At 41.7% G+C, this 11,993-nt stretch overlaps 2 protein-coding genes across 3 annotated transcripts; one reads left to right on the top strand and one right to left on the bottom strand.

Moving 5' to 3' along the window:
• Positions 1 to 30: 30 nt before the first annotated feature.
• Positions 31 to 6,452, top strand: rnf115a (ring finger protein 115a; the record flags this gene model as incomplete). 2 transcript variants are annotated; one of them, XM_079164173.1, is made up of 9 exons in its annotated part: positions 31 to 183; positions 2,680 to 2,738; positions 2,981 to 3,035; positions 3,279 to 3,562; positions 3,686 to 3,754; positions 3,847 to 3,919; positions 4,001 to 4,094; positions 4,781 to 4,896; positions 5,247 to 6,452. In XM_079164173.1, the coding sequence occupies 9 exons, from the start codon at positions 31 to 33 to the stop codon at positions 5,364 to 5,366; spliced, it is 1,023 nt and encodes a 340-aa protein (XP_079020299.1). In that variant the 3' UTR covers positions 5,367 to 6,452. The 2 variants fall into 2 exon arrangements, with proteins under 2 accessions (XP_079020299.1, XP_079020300.1); XM_079164174.1 differs by having other exon boundaries at positions 71 to 183; positions 2,981 to 3,071.
• Positions 6,453 to 6,555: 103 nt separating this feature from the next.
• On the bottom strand, positions 6,556 to 11,614 carry gba1 (glucosylceramidase beta 1). Its single transcript, XM_079164035.1, has 12 exons — positions 11,477 to 11,614; positions 11,206 to 11,283; positions 10,892 to 11,083; positions 10,664 to 10,810; positions 10,114 to 10,247; positions 9,863 to 10,035; positions 9,668 to 9,757; positions 9,435 to 9,582; positions 8,242 to 8,466; positions 7,669 to 7,832; positions 7,454 to 7,570; positions 6,556 to 7,074 (listed from the first exon to the last, which is right to left on the bottom strand). The coding sequence occupies exons 2-12, from the start codon at positions 11,276 to 11,278 to the stop codon at positions 6,969 to 6,971; spliced, it is 1,569 nt and encodes a 522-aa protein (XP_079020161.1). The 5' UTR covers positions 11,279 to 11,283; positions 11,477 to 11,614; the 3' UTR covers positions 6,556 to 6,968.
• Positions 11,615 to 11,993: the final 379 nt, after the last annotated feature.

Below are 11,993 nucleotides of genomic sequence, written 5' to 3'. Positions count from 1 at the left end.
GTTTGGATTTGCTCCGCGGTGCCGCGGTGCATGCTGGGCTGGAGGCGGACAGCTGTCTTCAGTTCGTGGAGGACCGACGTCAGTGTTTGTGCTGGTCCGGGGAAGATGGCGGAGGCTGCGGCTGTTCCACCGCATCGGTTTTTCTGTCACTGTTGTAAGGGAGAAGTGAACCCTAAACTCCCGGTAAGGCAGATGTATTTCTTTATTAGCCTCTCGTACTCTCTTGTGCAAAATGTGCGGTTGACAAGTCAACCTTTTTACCGAAATGCCGTTTGTTTCGCTTGCTCGCTACAGCTAAACACTAGCTAGCCAGTTAGCAGTTAGCGGCGTTTGTTGTTGTTAACTCTCTAAATAAAACTCGTGACACTCCAAATGTGTTGTCAAAAAACAGGCAATCAAAAGCAGATATCGACATTTGTCAGGCTAGGATGTTTAAGACAGTTAAAGCTCTGTGCTTCACGCCTCGCTTTGACAGCTTGTGGATGTTGTGTTTTGATCAGAACAACAGAAACAGCTGAGAGAAGAAGCTCTATGTCATTCTTGTTTTATTGTATACACGGTATTAACGTTAGCTGTCTGATATTTGGGTTACTTTCGTTTCCGGGGTTGTTCCTGTTTAAAACACACACTTGACAGGAGGAGTTGGGGAATTTTCAGGAACATAAACACGTCGTTTTCAGTTTCAGTTATAAAGTGAAAAGTAAGAGTAGTGTAATGTCTAGACGCTGACATGGTCCACATGTTGACAGGCCTTTACGAACCTCAGCATATATTACATACATGTCCTAAGTCCTATGTATTTGTTAGGGTTCTCTATTTACACCCAGTCGCCAGTTTATTAGGTACACCTAGCGTTAGCTCAAACTAATCCAGCAGAATACAACAACCCAGCACTAAACCCGAGGTTCATGAAGGTTATAATGGTTTAGTTTAAACTGTTTTAAAAAGGTGTTCAGTTCAATTTATTGGCCATTTTGGAAGCTGCTGTTTTCAGTCTGACTTATAATGTGTTAAATTGACTAGAGCTGAAATGATTAGTTTATGAATAGATAAGGAGACACTATTGATAACTTATTAATGATTTAAGTCATTAAGTAAAATGCTAACATTGTTCGAGTTGGAGCATCTCAAATGTTAAGGTTTTCATAGTCTTTTACTTTTATGATACTAAAATTCATATCTTCGGTTTAAGTCTGTTGGTTGTACACAAGCTATTTTTCTATATCGTTGTTATATTAACCAAATGATTTATCCATTAAAGGATAAAATAGTGTGTATATTAACTGAATATGAAAGTAGGTGTTGACCTAATATGTAACATTTTAGCTGAGTCTATCTTGATTAATATAAACGAGGTGAACAAAAAGTACCTAATAAACGGGCATTGTCTCTGTGGCTGGCAGTCATTAAGTCAGTCCACCAGATTATCCTGCTGTCAGCTGAATCCATATTTTTATGGTATGTTTGAGGGTAATTCCAGCCTGCCCCGTCATTGACTCTAAACTGGTCTGCTTGTCTCAAGAACACTCAATCTTGTGGCATGTCGTCGCTGAGCCAACTCTCTGCAACACCCACACACTACTACAGTATATCCCAAAGAGTGGTGGATCCATTCATGCAACACATTATGATAACCTGTCAACTCACTGACCAGCTTTTGCTTACTGCGGGGTTTTTCAACCAATTCGAAACATGACGATAGTTTTACATCCCCAAATGTTTGTAAACTAAGCTAATACAGGATGTTTCATATCGTCATGTGAGCATGGTATTCTATTTTGTTCTCTGTTTTCAAACGCATTCAGTGAGCTCCAAATAGAACTGAGTTAAAATGTATCATATAATGTTTTTAACCTACTTTTTTCATCAACATAGTTTACATAAACATATCAGTCTAATCTCTTATCGCTTCTTCTGTATATTCAATGACCCCACTTCAGTCCTGTTCCCATAGTCGGGGAAACCCTCTCTTACACTGGGGAGACAACATGTGATCCAGCTGTACAAACTTACCAGTTGTGTGTTTCACATTCTATTTTAGTGGCTTCTAGAACACACACACAGACACATGTTACAGTTAGGTGTGGTTGGCAGACGAGCTCTACCAACCACATTCATAAAACAGCGTCATACAAATCTGATATTATTCTTGTGAAGACAAACTGATTAAGTTTTGTTAATCAAACCGGTCTGCATAATGTCTTTACTCCCTTCAAATACTTTTTACTAGGCATCAATATATCACAATTTGGCAAATACTATGTAGATATTTCTTTTTAAAAATCCAACTATGTTAATTTCTCGTGCACTACACCAGACATCACATGTGTACAAAAGCCTCAACCATGAATTTTTTTGCTCTAATAAATACTTTCTTGTAATTATTCCTTTGGATAACAAAATTATACAACTAGATCATATCATCACAAATTGATTTTACTAAAGTAGAGCAGAAAAATTATGTAATAATCAACTTATAGTCGCTCAACAGACAATGAATCCGCAACAATTATTCATTTCAATCATTTTTAAAACAGAAAAAGCTGATGTTCTCTGCGTTTATAACTGAATATCTTTGGACTGTTGGTCGAACAAGACATTTGAAAATGTCACCTTTGGTTTCTACAAAAATGTTTTTCTATCCACTGTGACTCAATCTTTGTCGTAAATGTATTTCAGGAGTATATCTGTCCAAGATGTGACTCAGGATTCATAGAGGAAGTAACAGAAGATTCCAGGTGAGAGACGTTTATTATTTTAGGCATCGTTCTCACTGTTAGTGTTGGTCTGGAACAAAAGCAGCAACATGAGCTGTTTTCATGTTGCTATTAACAAGAAGCCAGATGTTGTACTGTAGCAACGTGTAGGCTTATCATGCAGTTCTTTCCCAGGCTAGCACTAAACCTGAACATGTGTATCGGGTTCAGTGGACGTTGCTAATAAAGTGTCTTTTGTCCCTTTTGTGTGCGGTTTCCCTCAGTCTCCTAGAGGGTGTCGCTAACGGGATAGATGACGCAGCCACACAATTTGCAGAGGTAGAAGCTGACTTGACGGATTTCGGAGAGAATTGGGTGGGGAAGTGGGCAAAGAGAATTGATTGCAATCATTTGTTTTTAATGAACTTGTTCTTCTTTCCCTGCCCTGTTCTTGACTCAACTTTCTGTTTTTATCCCTCTCTTTTTCCATTGTCCCTCCTGCTTTCCGATCCTTAATCCCACTTTCTGTCTGAAAATCTCTTTCTTCAACCCCTTACCTGTCTCCTCCCACCATCCCTGTAGCTATGGCACCTGTTGTTACTGGAGCGGCCATTTACAGCAGACAGTGACACACCTGACTCAGAACCTCGGCTCCCCGGAGGGCGCTTGGGGGGTCTCAGTGACCTGGGGGGTTTGGGAGGGGGACCAATCGGGGGGTCAGTCCCAGCAGGCCTAGGGGGACCTATGGGGGGTCTACTAGGAGCCGGGGATCACTGGGGACCAGGACGTCCCCCTCGCCTGCACAGCCAGAGGAGATACCGGTCCAGAGGCAGCAGTAGACCAGACCGCTCGCCTGCTGTTGAGGGGTGAGTAAAGTTCAGTCTTCCTTAACATCGTCTATAAACAACAGTGCTATTTATGCTCTAATACTATCTACTCTTGTTCTGGTGATGACATTAACAGTTATGTATTTTCTCTCCGTTTCTCAGGATTGTACAACAGTTCCTCGCCGGCCTCTTTGCCAACTCTGGAGTCCCTGGCTCACCCCCCCTCTCATGGTAAGATGACATTACGTTAGCATCATGCTAGTGCTAGCATCACCGTGTAAGTGCTATTTCTTCTCAACTTGTGGTGTCTGTGTCTCTCCCAGGACAGGGATGCTGCACTCTAACCCGGGGGATTACGCCTGGGGACAGGGAGGGTTAGACGCCGTCATAACACAGGTAAACCAAACTTAATAGAACTTTTTCATCCCGGTCACCTTTCAATTTCTCTGCAGGTTACTAATGTGTTTGCGTGTGTAGTTACTAGGTCAGTTGGAGAACACAGGACCTCCTCCAGCAGAGAAAGAGAAGATCTCTTCTCTCCCAACTGTCAATATCTCTCAGGAACAAGCAGGTCAGTAATTCCTTATTTCCCTGTTTGCCTTTTGTATCTCGAGTACAAATTGCAATATTGCTCATGGACATGACTGTACCTGTGTGTTTGATCGTCTGCATGCAACAACTGTATTTAAACAATTATCTAAATGCAGACCTTGGGTTGGACCAGCTGTTCGTGAATCTATTATTAAGTCTTCATGAAAAGGCACACTAACTATTGGCTTATATATGTATACAAAGGGACCCCTAATAAAATCCTAATAACAGATCTGTCATCATGTGAATACATGTTTATTTGTTCAGAAGGCTGAGCAGCACTTAGATACAGCTTAAAAAGGCTGTTGCTGCCAAGAGAAGCCGCTGAAACTGTCTGTTTGGAACGAAAAATCCATTAACCTTGATTATCAATCATGTGTTCCATTAATTACTTTTAGATTTTTATTCTTGTCATATTTTACTACTTTGCTTTAACTGTGTGCTTGGTTTTGCAATAGCTGACTTCTTTGGAGAAATGACTCCATGTGTCTGAAGGAGTCGGGCCTTTACCCTTTTCTATAATTGTTTTTTCGTAATTGGCAAAAACCATGCGTGGTACCGCTTTACTGCTAAAGAACTGATCTATAGCAAGTCATTAAGTCACTGATGATTAACACTAGAAACCACGAGGGTATTGATAAAACATTTCTATCTCCACTCCTGTAGACTGCTGTATGGAATGTCCAGTGTGCAAAGAGGACTTCGCAGTGGGAGAGCCAGTCAGACAGCTACCCTGTAACCACTTCTTTCATTCAGACTGTATAGTACCATGGCTGGAAATGGTGAGTCATAACAAAGACGGTTTAACAAACTGTGATACTGTATATGACAGCGCTCATGTATTAAGACCTAAAGGTAGTTTGAAAAAATGCTTTGGCGGCTCAAAATAAACAAGAAAGACTGCTGCCTGGTGCAACTGAGTTTACGGACAACAACGGAGGTTAATTGCACAGGGGAATAAGCTGTGTGACACAGGAAATACTTGTTAGTTAATTGGATCAGTTTATTTATTTAAATGGCAGACCAGACAGAAAGACCCTGGCAGCCTGATGAGACTAAAATAATGAGTCAACTTCTGGAAAACTCCCGCCTAAAGCTAACGTTATCTATGTTCTGTTCTGTGGCCACTCAGCATGACACATGTCCAGTGTGTAGGAAGAGTTTGAACGGAGAAGACAGCAGCAGCCAGCCCCCATCAGAGTCCCCCACCCTCTCCATGGACCCCCGCACACAGGAGAGATGGTCCTTCTGAGACGCCCACCTGTCTCATCCCTCGGTTCTCCTCGCCTACATCCAACAACACACCGAGAAGACAAAGCGCTTATCACTTTCCTCTTTTCATCTCTGTTGCCGTCTTAATCATCTCAGTCTGATATTTTTTGTACTTTTCATTTTCTATTTTAACGCCTTTCTCCTCAACCTACCATACAGATACCCGTACAGACGTCTTAACAGTCAGTTGAGGTCTGGGAGATCCTTTTTTTTTTTTTTTGCCTCATAAAACCCAGCCTAGATTGATGATGATCAAGCCTATGTCTTCTCTGCTTCCACCTCGAAAGCAAACTCCATCTGTCTTGAAATGCACTGCTGCAATACACTATTGTGGGGAAATTCCAGACTTTATCACACCATGCCCTCTTCACTCATCAGAAAATTAGCTACATCCTGCAACTGAGCCCAATACGGCAGATGGGAATACTGTAGGGGTTACCTTCGCTCGTTTAGCATTTACAGGGCCTGGACTCAACATGAACACCTATCGCCCTGCAATAAATGTTATGTTTATGAAGGGTATAATGATACATTTTTGTTGAGATGATCTTGATTGAACTCTTGTTATTTATTCTGGCGGTGTTTTATTGGATTGAGTTGTAAAAGGTGTTCATGTTATTGTGTCCACTCTCTGTAGTGTACTTCAATAAACATTTTTTTTTAGGAATCATGTTGAGTCGCTGCTGTTTAAACGGCCCCAAATGGAAGCTGTGACATCGAATGAAAGCAAGTGATTCCTTACACCTTTCGGGGGGGGAGAAAATGTAATATACCAGTAAGGGAATAAAATTGGCCCTTCATCCAGTCATTTAGATTAAAATATAGTCCTCCTGGTGTATATATTAACAGATGGCATCCCTCTGTCGTTTGATTCCTCCGTTTATGACATTCACATTTTTTATCACTTTTTTGATGTAAATAATTTTAGTCCAACTTATGGTTTGCAAAGGAAAAAAAAAACATTGAGAATGGAGACACAAATGTGAAATTACCTGGTTATCAAACTGTATATTATATATATGAAAAAATGTCTATGATGTATTAATAAATTGACAAATAAATGGTCGTAGTTGAATTTTCATTGTTCTCAACCTGTTATATACAGTATATGTTCACAAACCTCGGTGACTGCACCAAAAAATACTTAAACCGTGTGATGTTTTCAAACAATTTACGCTTTATTTAAAATTAAATAGCAACAGAAGGCATTTACAATTTCTGTACATTATTTATATGATTTCTTGGTGATTGTGTGGACACTTGAAGCATCTTGTTAGCTGGAAATCAAGGCAGTAGTTTAGGCACAGGTCAGTCAGGTGAACTGATACATTCAGGTTCCTAATAGGAATCTCTGCATTGAAATGCATTTTAGGCTTTTGAAGGAAAATCTAATGAAGTTATTCATGTTTGAGGTTAAGTGACTACTGAATTACTAAAGCCGTGCAGAAAAGCACAGCAGATTATGAAAATGTGTGAGAGTGGCTTAATAGAGACAACGCATTCAGAGTAATAGGTTTTCCACATGAAATGTGCATAAAACATTAGTAATGTGGTCGAGGTGTATGTGAACTTGTATTAATGATCAGTGTGTGTTCCAAGCCAGTGTGAGCAATGAATGAGCCGGTGCGGTGGAGGAGATGTAGCCCACGGCCAGATCCCCGACTTCAAACTGGATCACTGATGATGACCTACAAAATGGGCCGCACAATTAATCGAAATCTTAACGCAGTGGTAATATGGCCTACTGCAATTTTCAAACCGCAGGAGGCACAATATTAGTTAAAAGGAGTTGTATCATATTCTACAGACCTAAACAACATCTTTGTCTGGTACATATCTACGCAAACATCCCACCATGATCATTCAAACGGGTTTAACGAAAATGAGAATTATGTAAAAATGATCATTCCCTCTAATATTACAAATCACAACGCAATTTCTATTTACGTAAAAATAACGGCAATTACAAATTGTTTTCAACATCGTTAAGCCCTACCTATAAAACACAAGTACACGGTTAAGTATAATGAATTTCCTGTCATTTGCACATAAAAACATTTCACGTACCTGTTGAGTACGATGAGCACTACTGAGCCATCTGGTCTGATAAAGGCAGAGTATTCCAGCTCTGTTTCCTGACTGGCGGACACTCCCACTCGCTGAGACCCTTCCCACAGGAACTTACTGTAGAAAGAGGAAGATCTCATTAGACCTTGTAATGATGGAACAGGTGAAAAATGCCATTCAGTGTGAAAAAGATCATGTGGGAGCCAGTTTAATACCTGAAGTGGGCCATGCTGTAGAAGTGTGGCTGCTTGTAGAAGACATCCCGCTTTGCATCCACTATAACAGGGCTGTCCACAAAGTTTTTAACCCAGTTTGGCCCACCAGTCTGGTCCAATGCCAGGTTCCAGTCAGTCCAACCCACCACATAATGATTTAAGTCCTGCCGTGGGGGGAAAACACCTACAGTTCAGCATCTAGTCTGTGCTTTGTAACTTTGCACTAAGAGGTGTTGTTTTGTTCAAATGAATTCATTGACAGCACATCAACATAAACAAATCCCTCCTGATTCTCAAGATGTCTAGAGTCTAAATGCGGCCATGCTGAATAGATAGAACGGAGGGAGTCCAATTTCATTTGAGAGAGAGTGAAGAAAGAAGAAACAAAACACCAGTTCCAGCATGCTTTGATGGCCTGCGGGTAATTTCTAAAGACTGTGTGCAGCAACTTGTAAACCTGCGCTGCAGCGTCGATGGAGGTGATTCACCTTTTAGGAACAGCTCACAGCTTGTCAAATCTGTCACAGTGGATGTGACTGAACAAGCCTCATGCAACAGATAAGGTGATCTTACCCCTATAATGTCATGTGCGTACTGTTCCGCCCTGTCCCAGCTACCCAGCTTCACCCCTTTGTCTAGTGGGCTCCAGCCAGAACAGGCCTCTGTGGCAAACAGGTAATACTCTGGGTAGAGATGATGGATGACTCCCAGGCTTATCTCTGCCGGGACGAGGCTGTCCATGTACCAGTGAACTGCCACGCCATGAATGAACCTTCCTGCATGAATGTCATTTAGGACCTGGAGGGAAAAGTAAAAAATAAAATATAAAAAAAAACCTAAAATGCATGCAGGAAGAGGGCGATGTCCTCCCCTGTCAGGATATCGGCAGGCACTGAAAAGTCATAAACACATTGCATTTAGTTTCTTCCTCATATGGAATTAAAGAGTATTTATTTCATCTCTTGCCTGTTGTAGAAGGTAATGTCAGGTAAATATTATTTTATGTGATTGAGTGGATTGTGCGCTACTGTAGCTAAGAATCGTATCGTCTCACAATGAGCAAGTGTCAATTTTAGCAACAACATGAATGAACGTAAATTAATTTATAATTAGTTAATGAATCGATTCATTAACTGAATCGAGCAAAAGATGAATCGATTAGTTATCAACTATTTTGATATTTGATTAGGTAGTTTGAGCAATATTTTAATAAAATTAAAATTAAAATTCTCTGATTCCAGCTTCTAGGTTCTCTTCTGCTCTATGACGGTAAACTGAACATCTTTGAGTTGTGGACAAAACCAGACATTTAAGAACTTCCTCCTGGGGCTGCGGGAAACTGATCATTTTTCAACAATAGCATTTATCTCAACATATTAGAGATCAAACAACTGATTAATCGATAAAAAAATCAACAATGAAAATAATCCTTAGTTGCAGCCCTGATAAACCACAAAAGATCCCCTTTCTTCAGGTTGATTCCTATCTGATAGTTTGACTCTTCAATCCAAAATTAAAGAGTAAATAAAAGTCCTTTATTCCTGCAGCCGGACCCAACATCTTCGTTATTGTGATGAATGTATCCAAGTTATATTATATTAAGTTATCAAGTTAAGATATTTTAGTATTGTTTAATACATTTTCTTTTCTTGCACTGATTTATGTTAAAAATCCAAATTTATTTTGCCTGCAACTGCAGAGTAGCCTCAGGTAGAACAAAGTTTACCATGACTTTACCCACTATATCTCTCTGTCCTTGGACTCACCACTTTGGCCCAGTGAGGCAGCAGCAGGCGGTTGTCATCCAGGATGAGGACGTGTGTGCGTGGGTGTGAAGAAGCATGCAGAGCAGGGCCCAGGTCCAGAGCCACCCAGTCCCTCTGCTCCTCAGGAGTGAAGCCAAGAGCCTGAAAACTGCAGTTAGATACTTCTCAGTCTGTTGTGCAATTCATGATCCATGGTGATGGTTAATTTTGTGTAATATAATGTGAGGAGAGACCTGTAGTTAGTAATCTGTCCTGCAGAGGGCTCATTCCCTGTCGTCAAAGCCCAGAAGGTCAAGTTATATTTAGCATATTCCTCAAGGAACCTGAGAGGAAAGAAAAAAAAAAAGCAACCATCAGAATAATTTCCCCTTGTCGAAAGCATCACCAACATGTGACATTGCATTAAGGTTAAAGCCCCCACATGTCACCTGATATAGTACTGAGCCCAGGTTTTGTGCTCCTTGCCCCCAGGCTGGCCCTTCAGGGAGCCCTTTCCTATGAGAGCACCGTTAGTTTTCATCCAGGCGGGGGCGCTCCAGGCGCTGGCCAGCAGAGACAGGGGGCGAGGAGACAAGGCCTGAGCACGCTGCAGGAGAGGGATCTGATCAGAGGAAGAGGACAGATTAGAGCTACGGAGTGATGGACATGCGTCTGTGAGAGAGGAGGAGACGAGAGGGACCTTCATGTTGACGTCCTCGGGGGCCAGTGTGAAATTGTCCAGGTTGTAGTCTCCAGGTGTGTCAGCATACGTGTACAGACGGGTGGAGAAGTCACAGCTGGCCATGGGGACACGCACCACGCTGTAGCCGATACCTGCCAGAGACACAGCAATATACCGGTAATCAGATTTGATGAGAATTCATCTTTGTTTACTCTTTGCTTTGAGCACATAACAACAATATATATCTTTAATGCTATTGGGCTTTTTATTTACTAATTTCTATTCTCCAAATTGATCATTATCATCCTTATAGACGACGTGGATGCTGATGGTGATTCGGTTGATGTGGGAAACAAACTAACCTGCACATATAGACACCTCTCACAGAACGTGTGAAATGCATTTTCATTGTGTTGAAGCAGGACAACACTGGTCGCAAAGTGTTTTTACATGAAAAATAAAGAAACAAGAATAACAAATGCGTATCTTATCCCTGGAATTCATAACATGGCCACGTTATGCTTTTCTGACCCGACACCCTACTGGAGATTCCCTTCACTGAGTGTACCTTCGGGGGAGAAGTACTGACGCAGCAGCTGGTCCTGTGCACCAGCAGAAAGAGACAGGATGTTAATGGCTGCAGCGTCCGTCATTGCTCCACCGAACCCCCTGATCTTCTGGTACTTCTGGTAAGGAACGATCGTCAACCTGAGGCCTGAAAGGAGACGCATAAAAAGATGAGGCAGATGCTCCAACACCACAGACTGCTGCAGCTACAGCCCACATCATCCCTCACCTGCACCGGTGCTGTTCACCTGGACCGGACCCCGGCCCGCCTCCAGTCTGCTGCCAGCCCTGCTGGTCAGGTAGGAGGAGTACTGGCCCAGTGGAGGCAAAGTGACTGACCCAACACTGTCACAGTAGGTTGAGTTACACTCACACACCACAGAGTCATGGCCAAAGTTTCTGGCAACACATGCATTGCTTCCTGGAATGGAGAAGAAGTCACAGCAACATAATTATCTGTCTGTACTGGTGAACAGAAGTCGTATGATTGCATGCAAGCAACAGAGGATAATACAAGCATTGGGGCAACCTGTGCAGTGTTACCTGTAGAGAGGGTCACTTCCGCCGCGAGGAAAACTAGTGCCAAAAGCACAGATGATGGCAACAACAACGCCATTTTATCTAGAAACAAACATCTAAATTAGGCTAAAGAGTTCAAATTTGATAAAACACGGATTGAATCAGTGTCCGGAAGCACTTCAAACTGTAAAACACAAGTGAATAAAGACCCAGCTGCTGCGATCAGCTGATACACACACACACACACACACACGTTATTGTCTTGTCATTCAGATCACTGGAGAGATGTTCTCACCTCAGAGGACGCTGACAGAAACTCTGTCATGTCCCGCGGGTTGATTTACAGAAATATTCACACTCGGCCGTCACTTTAACTTTGACCAATCTGCCATACCAGCGCTTCCTCTACCACCACCACTCTGTTTAGGCGATCAAATGGACTGCTGCTCAGTCACGTGACGTTGTAAACTATCACGTGAACAACTGAAGAATGTGAACCGCCGCCAGGTGGCGCTTGGCCATAAAAGCAGGACGCAGACTGATAGTAGTGATCTCATTCAAGGTTTGTTTTGTTGTTAGACGCTTACAAAGCCTGTAACACGTCTTTTGAATATGTTTTAGTATTGTTTTTAAATTTACGTGTGCAAATTGTAATATCTGTGTCAAAATAAAACTTAAAAACTTTGTTTTTTTCTCCCACTTCTATCACACATAAAGAAATTAACTAAGTGGCAGATAATACCTTTGCATTCCTATAATGCTTTTCAGATTCCCATAGAGATTCATTTGATTCAAGACAGAACTACTTGCAA

The sequence above is a fragment of the Pholis gunnellus genome (genome assembly GCF_910591455.1).
Source record: "Pholis gunnellus genome assembly, chromosome: 8".
Taxonomy (NCBI): domain Eukaryota; kingdom Metazoa; phylum Chordata; class Actinopteri; order Perciformes; family Pholidae; genus Pholis; species Pholis gunnellus.
This window is presented reverse-complemented; position numbering and strand designations above follow the sequence as displayed.